Below are 27,940 nucleotides of genomic sequence, written 5' to 3'. Positions count from 1 at the left end.
ACAACAAAGCAAATAGCAATGGGACCATACTTATCAATAACTACCTTAAATGTAAATGGGTTGAATGCCCCAACCAGAAGACAAAGACTGGCTGAATGGATTAAAAAACAAGACCCCTATATATGCTGTCTACAAGAGACCCATCTCAAAACAAGGGACACATATAGACTAAAAGTGAAGGGCTGGAAAAAAATATTTCACGCAAATGGAGACCAAAAGAAAGCAGGAGTCGCAATACACATATCAGATAAAATAGACTTTGAAATAAAGGCTGTGAAAAGAGAAAAAATAGAACACTACATAACGATCAAAGGATCAATCCAAGAAGAAGATACAACAGTTATAAATGTATATGCACCCAACATAGGAGCACTGCAATATGTAAGGCAAACGCTAAGAAGTATGAAAGAGGAAATTTACAATAACACAATAATAGTGGGAGACTTTAATACCCCGCTCACAACTATGGACAGATCAACTAAACAGAAAATTAACAAGGAAACACAAACTTTAAATGACACAATGGACCAGCTAGAACTAATTGACATCTATAGGACGTTTCACCCCAAAACAATCAATTTCACCTTTTTCTCAAGTACACACGGAACCTTCTCCAGAATAGATCACTTCCTGGGCCATAAATCTAGTCTTGGTAAATTAAAAAAAACTGAAATCATTCCAGTCATCTTTTCTGACCACAATGCAGTAAAATTAGATCTCAATTACAGGAAAAAAATTATTAAAAATTCAAACATATGGAGCCTAAATAACATGCTTCTTGAATAACCAACAAATCATAGAAGAAATCAAAAAAGAAATCAAAATATGCATAGAAATGAATGAAAATGAAAACACAACAACCCAAAACCTATGGGACACTGTAAAAGCAGTGCTAAGGGGAAGGCTCATAGCATTACAGGCTTACCTCAAGAAACAAGAAAAAAGTCAAATAAATAACCTAACTCTACACCTAAAGAAACTAGAGAAGGAAGAAATGAAGAACCCCAGGGTTACTAGAAGGAAAGAAATCTAAAATTGGGGCAGAAATAAATGCAAAAGAAACTAAAGAGACCATAGCAGAAATCAACAAAGCTAAAAGCTGGCTTTTTGAAAAAATAAACAAAATTGACAAACCGTTAGCAAGACTCATTAAGAAACAAAAGGGAGAAGAACCAAATTAAAAAAATTAGAAATGAAAATGGAGAGATCACAACAGACAACACTGAAATACAAAGGATCATAAGAGACTACTACCAGCAGCTCTATGCCAATAAAATGGACGATTTCGAAGAAATGGACAAATTCTTAGAAAAGAATAACCTTCCAAAACTGAACCAGGAAGAAATAGAAGATCTTAACAGACCCATCACAAGCAAGGAAATCGAAACTGTAATCAAAAATCTTCCAGCAAACAAAAGCCCAGGACCAGATGGCTTCACAGCTGAATTCTACCAAAAATTTAGAGAAGAGCTAACACCTATCTTACTCAAACTCTTCCAGAAAATTGAAGAAGGTAAACTTCCTAACTCATTCTATGAGGCCACCATCACCCTAATTCCAAAACCAGACAAAGATGACACAAAAAAAGAAAACTACAGGCCAATATCACTGATGAACATAGATGCAAAAATCCTTAACAAAATTCTAGCAAACAGAATCCAACAACATATTAAAAAATTCACACATCATGACCAAGTGGACTTTATCCCAGGAATGCAAGAATTCTTTAATATCTGCAAATCAATCAATGTAATACAACACATTAACAAATTGAAAGATAAAAACCATATGATTATCTCAATAGATGCAGAGAAAGCCTTTGACAAAATTCAACATCCATTTATGATTAAAACTCCCCAGAAAGCAGAAATAGAAGGAACCTACCTATATATGACAAACCCACAGCAAGCATTACCCTCAATGGTGAAAAATTGAAAGCTTTTCCCCTAAAATCAGGAAGAAGACAAGGGTGCCCACTCTCACCACTACTATTCAACATAGTGTTGGAAGTTTTGGCCACAGCAATCACAGCAGAAAAAGAAGTAAAAGGAATCCAGATAGGAAAAGAAGAAGTAAAACTCTCGCTGTTTGCAGATGACATGATCCTCTACATAGAAAACCCTGAAGACTCTACCAGAAAATTACTAGAGCTAATCAAAGAATATAGTAAAGTTTCAGGATATAAAATTAACACACAGAAAACCCTTGCATTCCTATACACTAACAATGAGAAAACAGAAAGAGAAAGTAAGGAAACAGTACCATTCACCATTGCAACAAAAAGAATAAAATAGAAGAGTATATCTACCTAAAAAACAAAAGACCTATACATAGAAAACTATAAAACACTGATGAAAGAAATCAAAGAGGACACAAACAGATGGAGAAACATACCTTGTTCATGGATTGGAAGAATCAATATTGTGAAAATGACCATACTACCCAAAGCAATCTATAGATTCAATGCAATCCCTATCAAGCTACCAACGGTATTTTTCACAGAACTAGAACAGATAATTTCACAATTTGTATGGAAATACAAAAAACCTCGAATAGCCAAAGTAATCTTGAGAAAGAAGAATGGAACTGGAGGAATCAACCTGCCTGACTTCAGACTACACTACAAAGCCACAGTCATCAAGATAGTATGGTACTGGCACAGAGACAGAAATATAGATCAATGGAACAGAATAGAAAGCCCAGAGATAAATCCACAAACCTATGGACACCTTATCTTCGACAAAGGAGGCAAGAATATACAATGGAAAAAAGACAACCTCTTTAACAAGTGGTGCTGGGAAAACTGGTCAACCACTTGGAAAAGAATGAAACTAGAACACTCTCTAACACCATACACAAAAATAAACTCAAAATGGATTAAAGATCTAAATGTAAGACCAGAAACTATAAAACTCCTAAAGGAGAACATAGGCAAAACACTCTCCGATATAAATCACAGCAGGATACTCTATGACCGACCTCCCAGAATATTGGAAATAAAAGCAAAAATAAACAAATGGGGCCTAATTAAACTTAAAAGCTTTTGTACAACAAAGGAAACTATAAGCAAGGTGAAAATATAGCCCTCAGATTGGGAGAAAATAATAGCAAATGAAGAAACAGACAAAGGATTAATCTCAAAAATATACAAGCAACTCCTGAAGCTCAATTCCAGAAAAATAAATGACCCAATCAAAAAATGGGCCAAAGATCTAAACAGATATTTCTCCAAAGAAGACATACAGATGGCTAACAAACACATGAAAAGATGCTCAACATCACTCATTATCAGAGAAATGCAAATCAAAATCACAACGAGGCACCATTACACGCCAGTCAGGATGGCTGCTATCCAAAAGTCTACAAGCAATAAATGCTGGAGAGGGTGTGGAGAAAAGGGAACCCTCTTACACAGTTGGTGGGAATGCAAACTAGTATAGCCACTATGGAAAACAGTGTGGAGATTTCTTAAAAAACTGGAAATAGGACCCTCACAAAGGTGGTTTTCCCAGGGCGAGGCTTATCCATTGCACTCCAGATGTGCTGACCCCTGCAATTTCCCCAAATGTGGGAAACTCGACTGCATAATTTGTGGTAGTGGGGGACTGCGTTTGCACTTTCCCCTGAATAAAAAAAAAAAAAAAAACTGGAAATAGAACTGCCATATGACCCAGCAATCCCACTTCTGGGCATACACACTGAGGAAACCAGATCTGAAAGAGACACATGCACCCCAATGTTCATCACAGCACTGTTTATAATAGCCAGGACATGGAAGCAACTTAGATGCCCATCAGCAGACGAATGGATAAGGAAGCTGTGGTACATACACACCATGGAATATTACTCAGCCATTAAAAAGAATTCATTTGAATCAGCTCTTAATGAGATGGATGAAACTGGAGCCCATTATACAGAGTGAAGTAAGCCAGAAAGATAAAGACCAATACAGTATACTAACGCATATATATGGAATTTAGAAAGATGGTAACGATAACCCTATATGCAAAACAGAAAAAGAGACACAGATGTTCAGAACAGACTTTTGGACTCTATGGGAGAAGGCGAGGGTGGGATGTTGTGAGAGAACAGAATCGAAACATGTATATTATCTAGGGTGAAAGAGATCGCCAGTCCAGGTTGGATGCATGAGACAAGTGCTTGGGGCTGGTGCACTGGGAAGACCCAGAGGGATCGGGTGTAAAGGGAGGTGGGAGGGGGGATCGGGAAGGGGAATACATGTAAATCCATGGCTGATTCATGTCAATGTATGGCAAAAACCAGTACAATATTGTAAAGTAATTAGCCTCCAACTAATAAAAATAAATGGAAAAATCAATCAATAAATAAATAAAAGCCAAAGAAAAAAAGAAAAAAAACTTACTATCCAGGAAGATGAAGTAAGAGTTAAAGGTAGAATTACAAGTTAAAGGTAGAATTACATTAAGATGAGTTTCTCCTTAACTCTTCTCTTTAAGGATATGATTAAAATTAAACCTCTTACTTCAACATGTCATGGTACTAACATACCCACTAGCTATGATTCAAAAGGAACTAAAGCAAAACAAAATTACATATAAGAAGAATGTTTTCAAGAAGAAAAAGGAATTATTTTGCTGTATATAAACTTGTAAAATGCTATAATGTAATGTATAAATTGAAAATAATGACCTTAAATACATAAGAAATTCCTAACTACATGTTAAGAATTCAGTTAAAATGAAATTGTTTCTCTGACACCAAGCATTTACTGTTTTGTGAAATCAATACCCATAATGATTTATGATGAACACAGTAGAAAATGAAAATATGCACTGATAATTCTCCCATTAAATATGAAAACAGCACATACTACAACTATAAATGAGGCGGCCATCTCTATACAACAGACATGAACACATGCAGACAGTCTAGCTACGTCCACTGAGAGGGCACCGAAGCAGTGACCCCTTATTGGAAACCATGAGCATCTAGATACTAGTGCTACTTCCTGCTACATCCCCCATAACACTTCAAAATACACCTCAAGACAAGTAAATGAAACATCTTGTTGAATAAGATTATTATTCATCATTCTACCAAAGACAGTTGTAATTTTAAAGCACTGAAAAAGGAGCATCTTCCTTCTTGGCTGCAGTGAAACAGTGGAGGTCATGCTTCTTGGAGATTATAAAATTCCATTTTCTACACGTAAGATCATCTTTCTCCATTACTAGAGCAGTTGTTTCCACGTTGAGATTTAAAGCACCAGTAAACTTTTTAAAAACTGAGGGACAAATACCCCTGGAGGAGGCCATGGCAACTCACTCCAGTATTCTTGCCTGGAGAATCCCAAGGGCAGAGGAGCCTGGAGGGCTACAGTCCATGGGGTCGCAAAGAGTCAGACCTGACTGATGCGACTAAGCACAGCACAGACTTCTTACAACCGGGGGACAAACACTAGATTACCAACTACTTACACTGCCAACTGAGGACACTTAAAAACAAAAACCAATAACCAAAGCAGATCAAAAAAAGACAGGAAGAAAATGAGCATACATTAAAAATGACCCCCCGAAAATTAGACTTACTTTTCTAATTTTGCTTAAGACTAGTAGAAGTTTCATCATCAAGTACTATTTTAGAGTAGCTCCCAAAATATCTTTGATTCTAGCCAACACAGGCAAAGCAGAAGACTCTGAAAGAATATGTAAACCACTGTTTTCAACTTTTTAATAGAAAACTAATTCTGTGATAAATAAATAAAGGAAAAAAAATAATAAAATAAATAAATAAATCAATAAATTCTTGGAAAGGAGGAAAGAAGCGGAGCATAGCAGAACCACAAAGCTGCACTGAGCACATCAGCAGCATCAGAAAGGAACTGCAGACTATTTAACTAATTAGGAAAAAAAAAATGTGAACTTCTACACATGGTTCTATCTTATAATACAGAACATGGGTCTGTTCTATTTAACAGAATGAAGAAAACTTCTTAGGCTTGCCTTTGCATTTATTTCAATTATTTTTTTAAAAATTCACTGGCAGAACATCAACAAGGTTATAGTATAAAAGTGTCACTAGGTTAACAATGAGAGTAGAGATTCTACGCATTTGAGCCAAAAACAACACATTTTTAAATCTGGTTACTGGATAATAGGCATTAAAATCACTGCACTGTTAATATAAATATTAATCCTGTATATTCTTTTCTAGTTTTTCTCCTATGGGTTTACTACAACACAGACTGTAAATAACAACCATTATCAGAAGGCCTGTTAAACAAACAAGAGGAGCCAGGGCAAAAGCTGCCTGGGATTTTCAATAATTGGCAGCATTACGAGGTTTGTAAAGTCTCGAAAAATGAATTTTCCAAGAGTTAAAGGAGATCCAGGCCTTAACAACCACCTGAATGCCCATAAAGCTGCCCTCAATACACCTCAACTAGATTCAGTGACTCCCCTGAAGATGTATTCTAACGAAAACTGAAAAAGGAATCTGAGATCTTATCCAAGACCCTGGGGTGTGAAATGCCACAATGTGATGCATACACACACATATGGGAGGAGGACATGTGGATAAGGCACGGGGCAGAGAGCATGTCCCGTCTCCCCACAGAGAGCACTCTTCTATCTTCCAAACATCTAAAAAGCAGCAGGCTATAAAAAAGTCGGCTAAAACTATTTACTGACTTAACGTTTAGAACATGAAACAGAAAATTAATCCAACAGAAGCCAAAGAAAGGTTAAGTTATGACACTGTGTGCTAACCCAGAAAGCAGATGTTAAGATCAATGTGCATTTACCTACAAACAAATCTGCTTATTATCAGAGAAACAATACAGTCAGTGGGAAAGAGAAACTGGCTGGACTGAAAGCAAAAGGGTGTGATGTACGGCAAACGACTTAAACTCTTTGTGCTAAATTTTCTTATTCTATAAAATGAGGAGAATAATGGTTCACAACTCAAACCATTATACAAGTTGATATTTATAATGCTTCTAGAACAGTGCCTAGAACACAGTAAACACCATGCTAATGATTATTATTTCTGCTTAAAATTATTTTTAACACCATAGAGAACTGGTAAATATGATCAAGCATAAAAAGATCTCTATATTCTCTTTTAAGGGATCCTGTTGGCTTGTACAAAGTTTCATCACCAAAGAAATATATACAAATATAAAAATATATATGCTGAAACTCTATCATCAATTAATCTCAAAGATCTACAAGGCTTATAACTATTTAAAGGCACCTACCTGCCAAGTATAATCCTTTATAATTACTGAAGGCATTGGAATTACAAGGAGATTCTGAAAAATAAATGCAGCCTGAAATTAAAGGGAAAAAAAAATGTCAATACTGCCATCTTGTTGTCATGTCTGAAATAACCAATATACTGTAATTTAATAACAAAAAAAAGCATATCCCTGGTCAGCTGAACATGCTAAGAGATCATTGTGAGAACTCCCCAACTGCCATAATAGTGGGAGAAATTACTTCATCAGGAAAGATATTTTTTCCTATTTCAGAATGCTGTCTTTCCAAAAAATGATATGTAAAACATAAACTATTCTGGCAGCATTTAAGAAATATATTTCCTGTTTCTATTACTCTCTTTCAGATCATATGCACACATCTCTCTCCTCCTCTCTTTCTACCTCTCTCATACAAGCTCCTCTCAATAAGAAATGGCAAATTAGAAACACAAATTACAAAAATCCAACTTGACCTAGGTCCTGAAGACAGCCAAGTTAAATAATCACACTAATATGAACACTGATTACCTATTCAATGGAAGATTACGTTATAAAAGGAGAACAACCAGAGTAACAGGGGATCGGAGGGAGGGAAATTTTCAACACTCTTCACTGGAGGCCAACAGATAATCTTAACAGTTGGTAAATCAAGAAGAAGCTATATGGTTAAGCATTACTATCAAGAAACAAGTTAACAAGAAAACTACAGCCTTTGGATTTTGGAACTGGAAACTGGCTAATGGTGGGCCTGGGAGCAGATGTTTTCTTTACAAGTCTCTAAGCACTATCGGATTACTGTTTCTAAAATGGTCTACGTCAATCATTTCTGATAAAAGCAGCAGTAAAGAAAATCACAAACTGTCTAGAGAGAATTAAAATAGCATTGACTTTTCCTCTTTACATGCTATGAGTATTTTTACAGCTCCTTATCTTAAGGAAAGCTTTATAAACTTGAACACTGAGATAATTTTTTTCCTGTGAACTACTTTTTAACGTGTAATAAATTAGAAGAGTCCATACTAAAACAGACTCAATTCTGCTTTGATCTTTCAGAGCAAAGGACTCCAGCTTTTACTGTGGATCAATACCATTCTGCTCTCTACAACCATGTCATTTGGGTTTTCTGCAAGCAGAAGAGACAAAGGTCAGCAATCAGTCCACCGCAGTGAACAGGGAGTATAGTTTATAAGAACATTCACAACAGATTTCCAAAGGAAACAGGAAGGAAGAACTACACAGACAAGCCTACCTCCCGGCGCACCATGCTGCATTCCGACTGGTCCAGAAGAATGTTCACCACCGTTCCCCAGAGCCCACCAGAAATGTTTTGACAACTGTTTGCCAAGGCCACACAGCCAGTTTCAAGGGTGGTTAGTGCTGATCCTAATCCCAATGAAGTGAACCTCACCTGGTCAAATTAGAGAAAATGTTGTGAAATAAAAAAACCTGATTTCATAACATGAATTCTTAATTTCTCTGGTACATAAAATACCATATTCTTATGACATTGTCTTGGCAAATCCTAAATTATAAGACACAAAGAATACTGTCCTATAAATCTATGGATGAATAAAACGCCTACACCTAATATAAATAATAAAAGCAAATATCACAAAAAGTCAAAACCAGGTATAAATAAGAAGACTAAAAAAACCCACAGTTTAAAAGCCTTTTTCGAGAGAAAGCATACAGTACTTACATATCTTTTATGAACATGATTCTTGTTTATTTCCCGTTTTTAAGAGGATATTATTATTTTGTTCCACCTTCCTTAATTTTTCAGTGTTTCTTTCAAATAAACAGTTTAAATTTCTTTGAAATTTCTTTTCAAAAAGAAATAACTGAATTATCTTTTTATAACACATTCAGTCCCAAAATTATTTTAAAAGAAAAATGTTTCAAGTAAGATGGATATGATATGATATAATATGCTTGCCACAGTACTCCTGCTGTTCTAGCTATGTATTCTGGTGAACTTCCAAATTCTGACTGCAAAATAGAGCTTCCTTGGGATAACCACAGGGTAACAAAAAGCAATGCAGTCATAACACAGTGAAGAAACAAGCCCAAGTTCACTGTGGCTAAAGAATGTACTTCTAGCTGTTAACACTACATATCTTTAATATGTATGGGCTTCCCTGATGGCTCGCGTGGTAAAGAGCCTCCCTGCGATGCAGGAAACCTGGGTGTGATTCCCGGGTTGGAAAGATTCCTTGGAGGAGGGCATGGCAACCCACTCCAGTATTCTTGCCTGGAGAGTCCTCATGGACAGAAAAGCTGGCGTGCTACAGTCCACGGGGTCACACACAGTCAGACACGACTGAGCAAGTAAGCACAGGACATTAATATATACTCAAAAATTTGCTAAGAGGTAGATCTTACGGTAAGTGTTCTAATCACAAAAACAAACAGTAAAGGACAAAATGAAACTTTTGGAGGTGGAGGACTGGTTTATGGCATTGATTCTGGTGAGGTATATTTCACGGGTGTGTATTTATCTCCAAATTCATGAAATTGCACACATCAAATATGTACAGAATCTTGTATGGCAACCATACCTCAATAAAGTGGTTTAAAAAAATAAGATCAGTAGACAAATGGCCAAACAGGAAAACTCATTAATATAAAACACTGCAGTGTAGTGTTATAATTCTATTAAATGATAGTCAAATGTCACTTGGCCACTATTCCTCTAAACTGTTCAAAAATGGCTGGACTTCTCCAATAATTTTTTCACTGTTCTTTATAAATCTGACTGATAGATTTTATAATACTTCCTCTTTCTATTTTTAATCTGCACTCTGAATTTGGCTGAATATGGGGGTGCCATGAACTGAATTATGTACCCCCAAATTTCATATGTGGAAGCCCTAACTCCCAGAGTATCTAAGGATAGGGCTTTTCAGGGGATGATTAAGGTTAAATGAGGCCATGAGGATTGGGTCCTAATCTGACAGAACTGGTGGCCTTGTAAGAAGGGGAAGAGAGAAAAGGTCCTATCAGCATGAAGTGAAAAGGGAGCCACATGAAAGCCAGAAAGAGTCCTTGCCAGACCTGACCATGTGGGTGGACACCTAGATCTCCAACTTCCCACCTCCAGACGTGTGAGAAAATAAGCATCTTTGATCAAGCCAACCAGTCTATAGTGCTTTATTATGCAGCCCAACCTGCTCAAGATAGGGGGTAAATATAGCTTAAGGTCTAGTCACTAAAATAATCTTATTTAGAAAATATGAACATGTATGTACATGTGTGTTTTGCTTCATCTGTTCGCTAATCCACACATAATAGACTCGATTCTCCTTCACACTGACCTCTGGGTCTCGGTCAACCCACAATGGAATCAGCCAAGCCAATCCCTGCTGAGTGGGGGCATGGTCTTCACTCTGACTCCCCAAAGGCAAGAACCAAAGTGACATCCAGTCCTAGAATGGGAAAAGGGAACAGAAACACACCAGGTAAGTTTCTAAGGAAAAAAACAGAGTTTAAAATATCTGAATTTTAAAAAGCAAAACAAAGTAAAAATTTTATACTAAAGACTTGGCTTTAATTCATTATTTAGCCAACATACAGCAAACAAAAATCTCAGCTCCTCCTTAAGAAGTTACACATGTCCCTTTTTTCTTCAGAACTGCTATTTTCCCGGTAATTTAGACAAAAAGGCAGTTCTCCAGTGCATGTAGATTTCAAGTAAAATTAAAAAGTAAAATTCAGATTTGTATAAAATACAGCTTCTAAGAAACTGCTTAGTTAAAAACCATTTTTGTCTCCTAAAAAGGAGACATGAAAAGACATTTTTCTCGAGTAAACAGACAGGCCTGAAACATCAGACACAGCGCACTCCCTTCCTGGCAACCGTGGGAGGACAGGCGGCTGCGAGTGCGCTCACCGAGCTCTGGGCCTGGGCCATCATCTCGTGCGACAAGTGCAGGAGGCAGAGAACGGTGCTCTTTGTGACCCCTTTTCCCATGAAGGACATCGCATTTCCTCCTCGCTCCACGTAGAAGGATGTGATGACCTGAAGAGCAATCGCACACAATTCAGGGGCAGCTTTACTCTTCGAGGCTAAACATATACCTTTCTACTGACTCGTCTGAGCTGGACCTTAACCACGTAAAGTATTCATACACTGTCAGATTCTCAGTTTATACACTTAAAAATGGTTCAGAAGGTAAAATTTCGTTACACGTATTGCATCACAAGTAAACATTCTTCATACAAACTTTTTTTCCTTCAAAATTCTAACAAAGCATGTGTAGTATACACCTAGGAGATTCTGTGATTTAAAATATGCTTGTAACATTTCAAATATTATAATATCCTTTTGAAGTAAGAATTCAGTTTATAAATACCTTGTTGAAAAGTATACTTAGACAATGCTAGCTATACAGAACTCTTACTAACCACCAGAGTTAGGCTAGGTTTCTAGAATTATGGTTCAAATGTAAACAGACAGTTTCTCCATTCATAAGCCATCTTAGATTTCTATTCCATATCTAAATATATATTAGTTGTTTAAATCATTGGCTGTCAGCTTTTCATCTCCCACATATCTGAGGGATTTAACATATTTCCGTCAATAACAACAAAAGAAATGTTTCTTATTTAAAGCTATCTGCCCTTTTCTGGGCAAAGGTCTGTATAGTCAAAGCTATGGTTTTTCCAGTAGTTATGTACTGATGTGAGAGTTAGACTATAAAGAAAGGTGAGCACTGAAGAACTGATGCTTCTGAACTATGGTTCTGGAGAAAATTCTTGAGCCCTTGGACTGCAAGGAGATCAACCCAGTCAAGCCTAAAGGAAATCAGTCCTGAATATTCATTGGAAGGACTGATGATGACACTCCAATACTTTGACCACCTGAGGCAAAGAGCCAACTCATTGGAAAAGACCCTGATGCTGGGAAAGATTGAAGCAAAAGGAGAAGGGGATGACAGAGGATGAGATGGTTGGATGGCATCACCGACTCAATGGACATGACTCTGAACAAACTTCAGGAGACAGAGGAGCCTGGTGGGCTGCAGTCCATGGAGTTACAAAGAGTTGGACATGATTTAGCAACTGAACAACAACAGACCCTTATCTGAGAAGCTGAACCAGAATGAACATAGGGAGTTAGGAGATAGCCATTTGAGGAAAAAGTCCTTCCATCTGATTTAGAAAATCCTTGAAAATATGTTACAGACTCCTCTGAAACATGTCTATGTACATCATATAATGTCCCACACATAGGGGTTAAATAAGTTAAGAAGTTAAATAAGCAGGGTGACAATATACGGCCTTGACATACTCCTTTTCCTATTTGGAACCAGTCTGTTGTTCCATGTCCAGTTCTAACTGTTACTTCCTGACCTGCATATGAAAGAAGGGATGGAGCCAAAGCAAAAAAAATACCCAGTTGTGGATGTGACTGGTGATAGAAGCAAGGTCCGATGCTGTAAAGAGCAATATTGCATAGGAACCTGGAATGTCAGGTCCATGAATCAAGGCAAATTGGAAGTGGTCAAACAGGAGATGGCAAGACTGAATGTCGACATTCTAGGAATCAGTGAACTAAGATGGACTGGAATGGTGAATTTAACTCAGATGACCATTATATCTACTACTGTGGGCAGGAATCCCTGAGAAGAAATGGAGTAGCCATCACAGTCAACAAAAGAGTCTGAAATGCAGTACTCGGAGGCAATCTCAAAAACGACAGAATGATCTCTGTTCATTTCCAAAGCAAACCACTCACTATCACGGTAATCCAAGCCTATGCCCCAACCAGTAACGCTGAAGAAGCTGAAGTTGAACGGTTCTATGAAGACCTACAAGACCTTCTAGAAATAACACGCAAAAAAGATGTCCTTTTCATTATAGGGGACTGGAATGCAAAAGTAGGAAGTCAAGAAACAGCTGGAATAACCGGCAAATTTGGCCTTGGAGTACAGAATGAAGCAGGGTGAAGGCTAATAAGAGTTTTGCCAAGAGAACGCACTGGTCATAGCAAACACCCTCTTCCAACAACACAAGAGAAGACTCTACACATGGACATCACCAGATGGTCAACACCAAAATCAGATTGATTATATTCTTTGCAGCCAAAGATGGAGAAGCTCTATACAGTCAGCAAAAACAAGACCGGGAGCTGACTGTGCCTCAGATCACGAACTCCTTATTGCCAAATTCACACTTAAACTGAAGAAAGTAGGGAAAACCACTAGGCCATTCAGGTATGACCTAAATCAAATCCCTTATGATTATACAGTGGAAGTGAAAAATAGATTTAAGGGACTAGATCTGATAGACAGAGAGCCTGATGAACTATAGCCTGAGGTTCGTGACACTGTACAGGAGACAGGGATCAGACCATCCCCATGGAAAAGAAATGCAAAAAAGCAAAAGGGCTGTCTGAGGAGGCCTTACAAATAGCTGTGAAAAGAAGAGAAGTGAAAAGCAAAGGAAAAGGAAAGATATTCCGACTTGAATGCAGAGTTCCAAAAAAGAGCAAGGAGAGATAAAGCCTTCCTCAGCGATCAATGCAAAGAAGTAGAGGAAAACAGTAGAATGGGAAAGACAAGAGATCTCTTCAAGAAAATTAGAGATACCAAGGGAATATTTCATGCAAAGATGGGTCAATAAAGGGCAGAAATGGTAGGGACCTAACAGAAGTAAAAGGTATTAAGAAGAGGTGGCAACAATACACAGAAGAACTCTACAAAAAAGATCTTCACGACCCAGATAATCACAATGGTGTGATCACTCACCTAGAGCCAGACATCCTGGAATGTGAAGTCAAGTGGGCCTTAGGAAGCATCACTACAAACAAAGCTAGTGGAGGTGATGGGATTCCAGTTGAGCTATTTCAAATCCTGAAAGATGATGCTGTAAAAGTGCTGCACTCAATATGTCAGCAAATTTGGAAAGTTCAGCAGTGGCCACAGGACTGGAAAAGGACAGTTTTCATTCCCATCCCAAAGAAAGGCAATCCCAAAGAATGCTCAAACTACTGCACAATGGCACTCATCTCACACACTTGAAAGTAATGCTCAAAATGCTCCAAACCAGGCTTCAGCAATACGTGAACCATGAACTTCCAGATGTTCAAGCTGGTTTTAGAAAAGGCAGAGGAACCAGAGATCAAATTACCAACATCTACTGGATCATCGAAAAAGCAATAGAGTTCCAGAAAAACATCTATTTCTGCTTTATTGACTATGCCAAAGCCTTTGACTATATGGATGACAATAAACTATGAAAGGATCAATTTAGTCAGTAGTAAAAAAAAAAAAAAAGAAACCTGTTTAGCTACTGAAGTAAGCAGAAGAACCCAAATAAGATTAAATATGTATTACTGTCCTGTCATTTAAAGATAAAGATTTTCTTCCCAAGATGTTATACTGACATGAAGATAAAATGCATTCCTGTGTTTATTCCAAAGTTTTGTTAATAAGGTTTTCATAAAACTAGGATCATACTTTTCTTCTATTCCTTAGCTGTGCTGATTTTTCACTACCCAAATACAACTGAGCTTAGAGTGATATTATTTTCTTTTTGCCTTGACTTTTTACCTAGGACTAAACCTTTTTGTTTTTCAATAACACAGAAAGCTCATTTTAATTTGGGTGTTTGAAACACAGATGTGATCTGAAGTCTCTCCTCTTACACAGCTTTTACAAACAAAAAGCACTTCTGATGGTTTCTAAATATAAACAGCAAAATATTTCTTCAGTTACTGCTATAGCAGGTCCTCACATATTCCTGATTTGTAACTGACAGAATCACCTCATAGAGGCGATGTGTTCCAACAGGTTGATAAAGGAGTATTTATACATTGCATTATAAATAAAGCTATAAAGTAGATACTTGTAAGTCAGTTCAGTTGAGTCACTCAGTCGTGTCTGACTCCTTGCGACCCCATGAACCACAGCACACCAGGCCTCCCTGTCCATCACCAACTCCCAGAGTTTAGTCGAATTCATGTCCATTGAATCGGTGATGCCATCCAACCATCTCATCCTCTGTCATCCCCTCTCCTCCTGCCCTCAATCTTTCCCAGCATCAGGGTATTTTCAAAAGAGTCAGTTCTTCTCATCAGGCAGCCAAAGTATTGGAGTTTCAGCTTCAGCATCAGTCCTTCCAATGAATACTTATAGACTGAATTACATTAAAAGCATTGGAGGAGTTGACTTTTTAAAAAAAAATGGTAAGTATTTACTTAATATATTTGTTCCAGAATTGCATATATTTCTGACCACAGACACCTTTAAATATGAGATGTGTGTGTTTGTGTGTGTGTGTATGTATGCTTAGTCATGTCCAACTCTCCGTGACCCAATGACTGTAGCCCACCAGGCTCCTCTATCCATGGAATTTTTCAGGCTAGAATACTGGAATGGGTTGCTATTTCCCACTCCATGAATATGAAATAACTAATTAATATACTGATACTTTGCTCCTTTTCAGTATTTATAATTACTCAAAAAAATAGTTCACTAAAGTGACTCTAATAAATTTTACATTATAGTCACATTAAACTTTATAGGACAGATGGGAGTATTTAAAATTTTGAAATTTAAAAAAAAGTAAGATGTACTTTTGGAAACAAATCCTAGATAATATCATTTGAAGTATGATTTACAAAAGGGTTAATAAACACATATAAACAAGTTACCCAAATAAAGGGGCTTAATTAAGTGTAAGCCTTACTTTTCTTAAAAATGAGTTTATTCATAAAAGTAACCTTAGTTACACATTTGATAATAAAAATCATTAAAACATTTAATCATGATGAGTCATAAACAATACTCCAGGAGAGAGTGAAGGTCAGGGGAGCTTTGGCATGCTGCACCTCATGGGGTCACAGAGAGTCGGACACAGCTGAGAGACTGATCAACAACATAAACAGTAATAATCTACATTAAATACAGTGGCACTCACAGTGCACTTCATACTGTGCCTGGCACACACTGAGTGATCAATAAACAGTGAATAGCTTTGATCTAGGGCTGTATTATCGCTGTTCACAGTCAGTGGCTATTTTTACTTACCTCGAGGAGACCTGACAAGTACTTCCCGCAAATGTCGAGTGGCTTTGTGACAGGAGAGTGCGCGCTCCACCCCGGACACGCCGTGAGGTGGGCCATCCCCCGCAATGTCCTCTCGAGGGACGGCAGGCCATAGAAGTGAGGAGCGTCCGTGACTCTCAGACACTGGAGCAGTTTCAGGGCCAGCTGTGTTTGGAAAACGTAAAAAAGCTCCAAGCATTTTCTGTGTACATGAAGGAGAGAAAAAAATCAACCACAGAACAAATGCAATGGGTTTAATGGGCTTTCTTACTGATAGAGGGTTACTAACAATTCACTGTATCATAAAAGTAGGAACTAGTGGAAATGGCACTAAATACTTCCTCTTAAAACAAGTCTTTCCAAGGAAAACACAGTGAATATACCATCCAGAATATATAATGTAAAATACAAGTAACAATTATACTGAAAAATGCATAAATGGGTACCAGTGTTGACAACTGATAATGAAATTAAAAGTTAACACAGAGTTACCACATGAACCCACAATTCCAGTCCTAGGTATACACTCAGAACTGAAAACACACATTAACACAGAAATTTGTAGCTGAATGTTCGTAACACCACAATTCACCACAGTGAAAGGAGGACTCAAAGTCCCCCAGCAGGTGAACAGATAAGCAGAAAGCGGCACATCTGTCCATGGACTATCATTTAGTCACCGCCATCTGCTACAACGTGGACAGACCTTGAAAACATTATGCTAAATGAAAAGAGCCAGACATAAAAAAGGTCACATATTGCTTGACTCCGGTTATATGAAATGTCCAGAATACACAAATTCATAGAGAAAGAAGATTAATCAATGGTTACTAACTAGGGTTCTGGGTAAGGGTGAATGGCGACAGACTGCTTTGGGGTAATGAAAATGTTCTGGAATTAACCAGTGATAGTTGCACACTGTATATGTATCAAAACCCACTCAACTGTATACTTTAAAATTAAAACTATGAATTTAAAATTATGGTTAAAATTATGAGTTTAAAACTTTTAAGTCAGAGTTACAAACATACATTTGAAAATCATCAATGCAAAAATTTGTGAAGTCATAGAAATGGGTATGACTGCTCGGTCAGATGTGTAGAAAAGTAAGAGAGAACCAAGAACTGAGTGAAAGTGTTACTCCCTTCATCGTGTCTGACTCTCGTGTTTGTGTGTCCAACTCTGCAACTCTGTGGACTACAGCCCGCCAGGCTCCTCTGTCCGTGCAATTCTCTAGGCAAGAAGACTAGAGGGGATTGCCGTTCCCTTCTCCAGATCTTCCTGGGTCTCCTGCATTGCAGACGGATTCTTTACTATCTCAACCACCAGGGAAGCCCCAAGAACTAAGCCTACAGACAACAAAATAGTGCGCGCACGCATGCTGTATATGTGAAATTACAATCAGGACTGAAATAAAAACAGACCACCACAACTGATTTTTACTGAAATCTTTCCTCCTCTTAATTTGAAACAAGTGAAAAGACTCTTTGGAAATCAAAAGAAAACCAGGTTCTACATAAACGTCCCCAAACCTCCAATGATCCCAATGGTACCTGTCAGTAACGGCCTCAAAACTGAGCAGCAAGGTACTGAAGAGAGCAATCAGCTCTTTCTGGAGCTGCTGCCTGACCGCAGTGCGGACATCATCCATTTCCTCTCGCGTCTGGGACTCCGTCAGAACCAGCAGGTCCAATAGTGGATTTGGACTCTAAAAAATGAAGTTTGTAAAACATTTATTTACTCTCTAATTGAGCTATATGCTGTTCCCCCAAAAGGTTGTATTTTTTGGTGTTGTTAATCATGTTCTAGAGAAACTAAGACTTATTGATTTAACATAACACTTAATAATTTAACCCTTGTAGCATGATATTAGAGAATAAATTCTCCTTAAGTTACTTTGCTCATGCTTAAAAGTATTATTATTATTTATAACACTAGTCATGATAATATATGAGAAGACAAGGGAAAAGTTTTCTAAAGCAGCTTTAATACCACACAAAGTCAAACAAATACCAAAAATCCTTTTCTAAAACTGCATTAACATTACAGTATCATCATCTACCACTGTGAATAAATTTCATTTTAATTTCAAAACGATGAATAAATTATGGAATATATATCACCACTCATGACATACTACAAAATTCATAATCATTGAAATATAAAGTTTTAATTGACTATACTTACACAATTTAGGTAAATATATTTTAATTTTTCTATTGTTATATACTATGTACAGCCTTATTTACAAACATTCAACTATTGTACAGATTTTCAAGAAAAGATTCTAAAACTAAAGCCCAAAATATATCTATTTTCAGAAACCAAAGCCACCACAATTCCCAGTGTACAAGAACTCTACCAAAGAAGGAGATTGTTTTAAAGGTTATTCTTTTCTTAAAATGAACAAAAATATTATGAAGTTATAAAAAAGTGTACAGGTCAAAACTCAAGTTATCAAAAAACTCATTCAGAGGAAAAGCTTTATAGAAATTATTTTAATAATATCTTTAATATCTAATCTCTAAAATACTTAAGCAGACTTAAAAGTTAAAAGAACTATGACATTAGGTTTTCCTGTTTGCTTTATTAAAAATATTCAGGAATTTTTCAGGCAATTTTTGCCTCCAAATGTTTCCTTAATTTTTTAGTAATTAAAGGAAAAGAGAAAATAAAAGCAAATTCAGTAGTTCAAAATCATCCTTGGGAAAGTAATAGAAATGTAAACTTTGAACAATACGCCTCTGTCCTCTGGAAGGACAATCATCTCATGAGGAACTCAAACTTAGAACTCAGGGAGTGAGCATGTCATCTCTCAGTCAGCCCAGGTCAGTCGCTCACTCGTGTCCGACTCTGTGACCCCATGGACTGCAGCACGCCAGCCCTCCGTGCTCATTGCCAGCTCCCAGAGTCTACTCAAACTTGGGTGCATTCAGTCGGCGATGCCATCCAGCCATCTCATCCTCTGTCATCCCTTTCTCCTCCTGCCTTCAACTGTTCCCAGCATCTGGTCTTTTCCAATGAGTCAGCTCTTCGCATCAAGTTGCCAAAGTATTGGAGTTTCAGCTTCAGCATCAGTCCTTCCAAATGAACACTCAGGACTGATCTCCTTTAGGATGGACTGGTTGGATCTCCTTGCAGTCCAAGGGACTCTCAAGAGTCTTCTCCAACACCACAGTTCAAAAGCATCAATTCTTTGGCACTCAGCTTTCTTTATAGTCCAACTCTCACATCCATACATGACTACTAGAAAAACCACAGCTTGGACTAGATGGACCTTTGTTGGCAAAGTAATGTCTCCGCTTTTTAATACGCTCTCTACGTTGGTCATAGCTTTCCTTCCAAGGAGCAACCGTCTTTTAATTTCATGGCTGCAGTCACCATCAGCAGTGATTTTGGAGCCCAAAAAAATAAAGTCTGACACTGTTTCCACTATTTCTACATCTATTTGCCATAAAGTGATGGGACCAGATGCCATGATCTTAGTTTTCTGAATGTTGAGCTTTAAGCCAACTTTTTCACTCTCCTCTTTCACTTTCATCAAGAGGCTTTTTAGTTCCTCTTCACTCTCTGCCATAAGGGTGGTGTGATCTGCCTATCTGAGGTTGTTGATATTTCTCCCAGAAATCCTGATTCCAGCTTGAGCTTCATCCAGCCCAGCATTTCTCATGATGTATTCCGCATATAAGTTAGATAAGCAGGGTGACAATATACAGCCTTGACGTACTCCTTTCCCAATTTGGAACCGGTCTGTTGTTCCATGTCCAGTTCTAACTGTTGCTTCCTGACCTGCATACAGATTTCTCAAGAGGCAGGTCAGGTGGTCTGGTATTCCCACCTCTTTCAGAATTTTCCACAGTTTGTTGTGGTCCACAGAGTCAAAGGCTTTGGCACAATCAATAAAGCAGAAGTAGAAATTTTTCTGGAACTCTCTTGCTTTTTCAATGATCCAGTGGATGTTGGCAATTTGATCTCTGGTTCCTCTGCCTTTTCGAAATCCAGCTTGAACATCTGGAAGTTCATGGTTCACGTACTATGTCTCTCATTTACATTATAAGTATTTTTCTCAGTTTACCATGTCTTTATACTAGATGGCTCGGCCTGGGGTACTAATGGTCAGATTCTTCTCTCTCACTCTCTCACATACATATATATACACACACCACACACACCCCTGTAGACTATGCCTAAATGCAGAAATTACGGTCATGGAGCACAGTTTAAGTACTATGAAAGATGAAAAGTAGAAACAACTAACAAAAGCTAGGAGATGAAAGGGGTGCCTAAAATAGGAAAATAACTCCAAAATACAGTAAGGTCAGAAGACTAATGAAAAAAAAAGTTTGTAACCCATATCATGGATAAAGGGCTAATCTAATTTATGAAGGGCTCTTCTGTCACCAAAAACGAAAGACAAAGGGGGAGAGGGTGTGTGTGTGAGCACACATGTGCTAGAGGAGACAAAAAACCCAACTGTGGGGCAAAATTTAACAAGGGCATCAAGGGACAATTCACGGAAAAGGAAACAAAAGAGCTCCAATCATGTAAATATCTTCATATCATTCAAAATAAGGGTTATCTATTTAAAACAAACTCAACAGAAACACATATACACATGTCTCTGCAATTTGTAATTGACTCCAGCAATTATAGTTCTAGGAGTTATTATTCTATAAATATACTTACATACGTACTATGGCCCACAGTTTCCATTTATGTTGTATTGCAACATCTTATGAAATGAGGGTATAAGCAAGGTGAAAAGACAGCCCTCAGAATGGGAGAAAATAATAGCAAATGAAGCAACAGACAAAGGATTAATCTCAAAAATATACAAGCAACTCCTGAAGCTCAATTCCAGAAAAATAAATGACCCAATCAAAAAATGGGCCAAAGAACTAAACAGATATTTCTCCAAAGAAGACATACAGATGGCTAACAAACACATGAAAAGATGCTCAACATCACTCATTATCTGAGAAATGCAAATCAAAACCACAATGAGGTACCATTACACGCCAGTCAGGATGGCTGCTATCCAAAAGTCTACAAGCAATAAATGCTGGAGAGGGTGTGGAGAAAAGGGAACCCTCTTACACTGTTGGTGGGAATGCAAACTAGTACAGCCACTATGGAGAACAGTGTGGAGATTTCTTAAAAAGCTGGAAATAGGACTGCCATATGACCCAGCAATCCCACTCCTGGGCATAAACACCGAGGAAACCAAATCTGAAAGAGACACATGCACCCCAATGTTCATTGCAGCACTGTTTATAATAGCCAGGACATGGAAGCAACCTAGATGCCCATCAGCAGATGAATGGATAAGAAAGCTGTGGTACACATACACCATGGAATATTACTCAGCCATTAAAAAGAATTCATTTGAATCAGTTCTAATGAGATGGATGAAACTGGAGCCCATTATACAGAGTGAAGTAAGCCAGAAAGATAAAGACCAATACAGTATACTAATACATATATATGGAATTTAGAAAGATGGTAACGATAACCCTATATGCAAAACAGAAAAAGAGACACAGATGTACAGAACAGACTTTTGGACTCTGTGGGAGAAGGCAAGGGTGGGATGTTTCGAGAGAACAGCATCGAAACATGTATATTATCTAGGGTGAAACAGATCACCAGCCCAGGCTGGATGCATGAGACAAGTGCTCGGGCCTGGTGCACTGGGAAGACCCAGAAGGATCAGGTAGAGAGGGAAGTGGGAGGGGGGATTGGGATGGGGAATACATGTAAATCCATGGCTGATTCATGTCAATGTATGACAAAAACCAGCACAATATTGTAAAGTAATTAGCCTCCAACTAATAAAAATAAATGGAAAAAAAAATGAAATGAGGGTAATGTGTGTTTCTTGTAATTAATTACCCAGCTTCCTTAATATTACATTTACTAGTGAGTTAATAAATGTTTACTGAATGCTCACTTGACTTCGCATTCCAGGATGTCTGGCTCTAGGTGAGTGATCACATCATCATGGTTATCTGGATCATGAAGATCTTTTTTGTATAATTCTTCTCTGTATTCCTGCCACCTCTTCTTAATAATATCTTCTGCATCTGTTAGGTTCGTATCATTTCTGTCCTTTATTGTGCCCATCTTTGCATGAAATGTTCCCTTGGTATCTCTAATTTTCTTGAAGAGATCTCTTGTCTTTCCCATTCTACTGTTTTCCTCTACTTCTTTGCACTGATCACTGAGGAAACCTTTCTTATCTCTCCTTGCTATTCTTTGGAACTCTGCATTCAAATGAGTGTATCTTTCCTTTTCTCCTTTGCCTTTCACGTCTCCTCTTTTCACAGCTATTTGTAAAGCCTCCATAGACAACCATTCTGAATATTAAAAAGCAGAGACATTACTTTGCCAACAAAGGTCCGTCTAGTCAAAGCTATGGTTTTTCCAGTAGTCACGTATGGATGAGAGAGTTGGACCATAAAGAAAACTGAGGGCCAAAGAATTGATGCTTTTGAACTGTGGTGTTGGAGAAGACTCTTGAGAGTCCCTTGGACTGTAAGGAGATCCAACCAGTTCATTCTAAAGGAAATCAGTCCTGAATATTCATTGGAAGGACTGATGCTGAAGCTGAAACTCCAATACTTTGGCCACCTCATGCGAAGAGCTGACTCATTGGAAAAGACCCTTATGCTGGGAACACTTGAAGGCGGGAGGAGAAGGGGACGACAGAGGATGAGATGGCTGGGTGGCATCACCGACTCAATGGACATGAGTGTGAGTAAGCTCCGGGAGTTGGTGATGGACAGGGAGGCCTGGCGTGCTGCAGTCCATGGGGTTGCAGAGAGTCAGTCACGACTGAGGACTGAACTGAGCGCTCACTGTGGGCACGGCACCATGGCAGGTGCCGGGTATGGAGCTGGGAACAAAACAGTCCTCCTTCACACCAATCACAGTAAGGTAGACGACAATCAACATCAAAACAAGCTTTACACACGTAAACATTCATATACATACCTTTCAAATCTATAACTACTTTTAAAAGCATTCTCAATTAGAATTTCTAACTTACATTATATGAGCACCTTGCATTTTTATACAGAATTGAGTCTTTAAATGAGCTTTGTAATGCATTAACATATAATGAAACATTTTTGTTTTATAACGTCTACTATCTTCAGTTACAGTTTAGGCCCTTTTTCCTAATTTTACTGTGTTTTTCTCATGATTGTGCAAAGGTTTGTCTTTAGTAGCTTAAGTAAATCCATACAGTATCTGTAAAAATAAAACACATAGACCAGCTATAAAAAGTACGCTAGCTTCCTGGGTTCTCGGCAGGTTTCTTAAAACACATTTATCTACAAAAAGTAGAGAGTAGTCAGGGCTGGAAGGGTAAATACTACGGTAAACTTACATTGAAGTCTGAACAGTCTGACTCATTCTTTCCAACCTCCCCAGCACTGTCCCTCTGCCTCCAGGCTTGGCTCCCTGCCTCTTCACAGGCCTATCTGAACTTCTCCGCTCTAAGAACCTCACTGAAAAATACGGTTGCAAGCTGAAAGTTCATGCAGAGATCAGGTTTTGTTGAACACCAAGACAGAAGGTCCCATTTAGTCCACAGACTTTTAACTTAAACTCAGTCATGTTAGGAAGGCATACTGCTAAAAGCTATCGATTACACAGAAGGACTACTTTGCTAAACATGAGCTATGTAAAAATTATACTTCTCCATATTTCCATACACAGTATTAATAATCTTTATAAACACATCATCTGTCAAACCTAAAACTCAAATTCCTTAACAGCACTTACTTGTCTAAGAAGTAATTCTAGAAGCCAGTTTAGAAGTTCTACGGGTACATTTTTCCTTTGTTCCTTCAATAACTTATTGAGAAAATGTATGATATCTATTAATAGCTTCTCATCTTCAGTGCAAGCAGGAAGAACTTGCAAAAACCTACGATAAAAGAAAACCATAACCATGGTTTCTAGCTCTTTAAAGTAAGTGGTGTGCAGATAAGCATTTAACCAGCGGCTGAGCAGTGAGGGGGAGGCTGACTTGCTGTGCTTGCCAACCTCTACAATGTAGATTCCCTGCCGTGTCTGCCTGGGACCACCCAGCTGTGCGGGGAGGCCTGCAGTTCACCGTCACACGGCATCCCGTGACACAGACAGATCCACATAAACAGCTTCAAGAACACAGATAACACTGAAATGTCGTAAAATAATTAGGAAGTGATGACTTTGCATAATTGTTACCTTTATCTTTCATATAATTTGGCTGTAAGTTTACAAAATATAATTTTTAAGAGTGGTTGTGTTTAACAACTAACTTGCAAAAATTCAGATAATTTAACCAGCAGCTCTCTAACAAGGCGGTCCTAGCTCACTCCAACACACCACTGGAAAAGGCGAATTAGATATCCAAATTGTGAGAGCTACACTAAACGAGCGTCCACATCTTAGAAACTCATGTAACCTTGCATTTTGAAAACTGCACACTTTCTGTTTAACAGAAAGTTATACATTTTATACTAAAGTCCTATGAAGACTGAAATGTAAAATTGCTGGCAACAGCTGTTTATCCGTCTTGTTTCAAATGCAGCCATCTGCTATCAGTTAAATGTGTTAAATTTACAGGCCAGGGTTTTCCAATAACTACCAAAGTACCTCCACATGGTTATCAACTTCATGAAATTTAGAATAAAAATATCAATGAGATAATTTACTTAAGAACAAAACAAAGGCAAAAGCAAATAAAACAGCCAGGGTTACCAAGGCTTTAATCAATTCCCTGATAGCTCATTTATAATATGGACAGGATAAGCATTCAGTTTACCCCGTCTTATCCTAATCACTTACTTTTGTAAGATAAACTAAGATTTTCTATGATAGGACCTAAGTAGAATAACTTTAATGTCTATAAAAAATTGTAACAATTTATTTGTAACTCCAAACTGCAGTAATTATGTTCAAATGTTCTCTTTTGCTGTTATTAGATATGTGTTACAGATAACTAAAAATCCCTAAGTTTTTCTTTCTAAAAAACACATTTCTCTCTCACGATACCAACAGTAAGAACACATGCTCTTATCTTAAATGTATGGAGAGGAACCCAAACATGATCCAGTCCAGGTCTCTGGCCTGGCACCTTGAGCTGACACTGACCTGTTTAGTGTGGTGTGCCAAGACAAGGACTTCAGGGTAACTCCACACGGGCCAGTGCCACCCTTGAAAGACAGTCTGTCATTTAGGAGATAAAAACTCATCCTTGTGAGGGCGGCCCTCACTTCCCTGTGGCCTGCGGCCTGAACGATGGAGCGGAGACAGTCCTTGAGTCCACTGGGTGTGTGGGTCATCTTCAGAGTAAGGGTGTCCTCGGTGGATAACTTCAGTGTATCTAAAAATCTAAACAAAGAGCAATAGAAGCTATTTAAATAAAAGCTCACAATTATTTTTACTATCAACTAGCTCCCCCAAATTCTGTTTTATCTTTGCTTCCTTTTAATTAAAGGGTGACTCATAGCCAAAGAAAAATCTTATGTGTATCTGTCAACATTAGGGTTTTACAGTGCTGCGGTTCATGGGGTCGCAAAGAGTCAGACACGACTGAGAGACTGAACTGAAGTGACAGTAGCTTGAGGATGTTTATATTGACATTTTCCTGCTTAGAGAAATATAAAATAATTTTCATCCAAAAGAAAACACTAATTTTCAATATATTTAAAAATCATCACCATCATAGTAATGATAACAAATGCACATAGACTTAGGAAGCTTTCACACTAACCCAGAGCACTTTTCCTAGTGAATTAATCTATTAACTAACCCAACTTTATACAACCTCTAAAACAGCAGAGAACAACGTGTTTAAATTTGTGTGATAGTTTTTCAAAAGGAATGAATACATATAACCTATAAAACAGAGTAAAAATTATTATCTTCAGTGAAAAAGCAGATGACTGTAAGTAAAACAGCTACTTGATCTACCGGAAAAATAACACCTAATTAAATTAATGAAATGTGAATGCTTTTCTACATGTGTCACACTTACTCCTGGATTTCAGCTTCGGAGTTCACTTGCTTCAACACACTGTCAGTCCCGTGATACCACGACAGGTTCCAAGCCATCCTCAGCATATCTGACACCGGCTTCAAGGCCAAAGAGTCAGCAGATAACGGCAAAACCATGGAGTAAGGACTCACGGCGTGGTGGCCAAGTACATGCACTGGTAGATGATACCTGAAGAGAAGGAATAAAAATGATCACGAACTTTTAAACTCTTAAATGCTATGCAAAAGGGCGAGCCACAAAGAGACTTAGTTCTATGCCTCCCACTTTACAATAACACCAAGATCTCTCTCATGGTCCCGATTTTGAGCAGCTGTCATGCTTTATCCTTCTGCCCTCCTCCAAACTTCCCAAAACACTTGATTAAACACTTACCTGAGGATTTACCACAGTCCTCGTTGTATTAGAGCTGTCTGCAGAAGGAATTGACAGCCCCTGAGATCAAGGCCCATGGCTACAGTGAACGACACATACATGGTGTTCATCTGAAGCACAAATGTCCACTGTATGCTAACAATGTATGTTACCTTTTATTCAGTTACATGGCATGGCAGTAGCATATCCATTTTACAGATGATCAAAATGAGACTTACAGAGGCTAAATGAATTGCCTGTGTTCATAGCAGTCAACAAGTGACAGAATCACAACTTAACTATTTTCACTTGAGAACACAGCAGCATCATCAATAAGCTCAATCACTCTGTGTTACCAAGAGAACCCAGAAATATTTTTAGATCTAAGAAATATTCAATAGCAGCATCTCTTAAAGTTAATTTAACAGTGTTTAGCAGTACAGCAATGTCTAGCATCTCAAATGTTAAAAGAATAATTTTGCTAATAAAATAAACCCCAAATTCCTAATTCACATATTTGTAACTGTCAGGTAAACACACTTGGGTAGGATTTCTAAGAGGAACTTTAGTGTGCTTCTTCATTTCAAGCATCATAAGGTAAGGATTCTGTTTACAAATGAGACTGCATAATTTAAGAAAAGGTAAATTTTAAAGATTGGAATTTTCCTTAGGAGTAACCAGGGCTCCTCAGAGAAATGGCTAATGGGAGGCCTGAAACAGGTAAATCAAAGGTGAACCATGGATGTGCCTGGTGGGGAATCCGGACGTTATATCAATATATGCGGTGTGGAGCGGCAGGGGCTGCTACACTGGGGCCGGGAGGGTGAATCACTTCGGTGGTTCCAGCGCCTCACTCTGGAATACTGTTTAGGAGCACCTACTAAAGCTAAACGTGTAAATACCCTCCGACCTATATATGTTCAAGAATATTCTTAGCAGTCATTTATTCATAGTAGCCCCAAACAGAAAACCCAGCATCCATCAGGGGTAGAATGTAAACTATATGGCTGTATACTCTCACACAGAACACTATAAAGCAATGAAAATAAACCTAATAGTGCTTCATGACATGACACAGACAAATCTCCCCAAGTTAATCAAAAGAAGTCAAAGACACGGATACACTTTATAAAGTGCAAGAACAACGTACAAGAACAGAAATGAAAGCAGAATTCCCTTTGTGGGCACTGGAAGTAAGGAAGAAGCATGAAACTGGTTTCTGGCATGCTAGTGATATTCTGTACTTTA

General features: G+C 38.0%; 1 protein-coding gene and 1 non-coding gene across 6 annotated transcripts in view; one reads left to right on the top strand and one right to left on the bottom strand.

The window, feature by feature from the left end:
* The window catches only part of RTTN (rotatin), a 119,007-nt gene that overhangs the window by 44,325 nt on the left and 46,742 nt on the right, over positions 1-27,940 (bottom strand). For 4 of the 5 annotated variants that reach the window (XM_061131162.1, XM_061131159.1, XM_061131160.1 and 1 more), the window contains 9 exons: positions 26,321-26,509; positions 25,435-25,674; positions 24,079-24,223; positions 17,844-17,998; positions 16,273-16,492; positions 11,130-11,258; positions 10,555-10,665; positions 8,490-8,648; positions 7,241-7,312 (listed from right to left, as the gene is read on the bottom strand). In XM_061131162.1, coding sequence (XP_060987145.1) covers positions 7,241-7,312; positions 8,490-8,648; positions 10,555-10,665; positions 11,130-11,258; positions 16,273-16,492; positions 17,844-17,998; positions 24,079-24,223; positions 25,435-25,674; positions 26,321-26,509 — 1,420 coding nt within the window. The remainder of the gene's footprint in view (positions 1-7,240; positions 7,313-8,489; positions 8,649-10,554; positions 10,666-11,129; positions 11,259-16,272; positions 16,493-17,843; positions 17,999-24,078; positions 24,224-25,434; positions 25,675-26,320; positions 26,510-27,940) is intronic. The other variant, XM_061131161.1, reaches the window with a different exon arrangement.
* Positions 3,465-3,626, top strand: LOC133047883 (U1 spliceosomal RNA). Its single transcript, XR_009690890.1, has one exon. It is a non-coding gene; the product is annotated as a U1 spliceosomal RNA (small nuclear RNA).

This window comes from Dama dama, chromosome 27 (genome assembly GCF_033118175.1).
Source record: "Dama dama isolate Ldn47 chromosome 27, ASM3311817v1, whole genome shotgun sequence".
NCBI classification, from domain to species: domain Eukaryota; kingdom Metazoa; phylum Chordata; class Mammalia; order Artiodactyla; family Cervidae; genus Dama; species Dama dama.
This window is presented reverse-complemented; position numbering and strand designations above follow the sequence as displayed.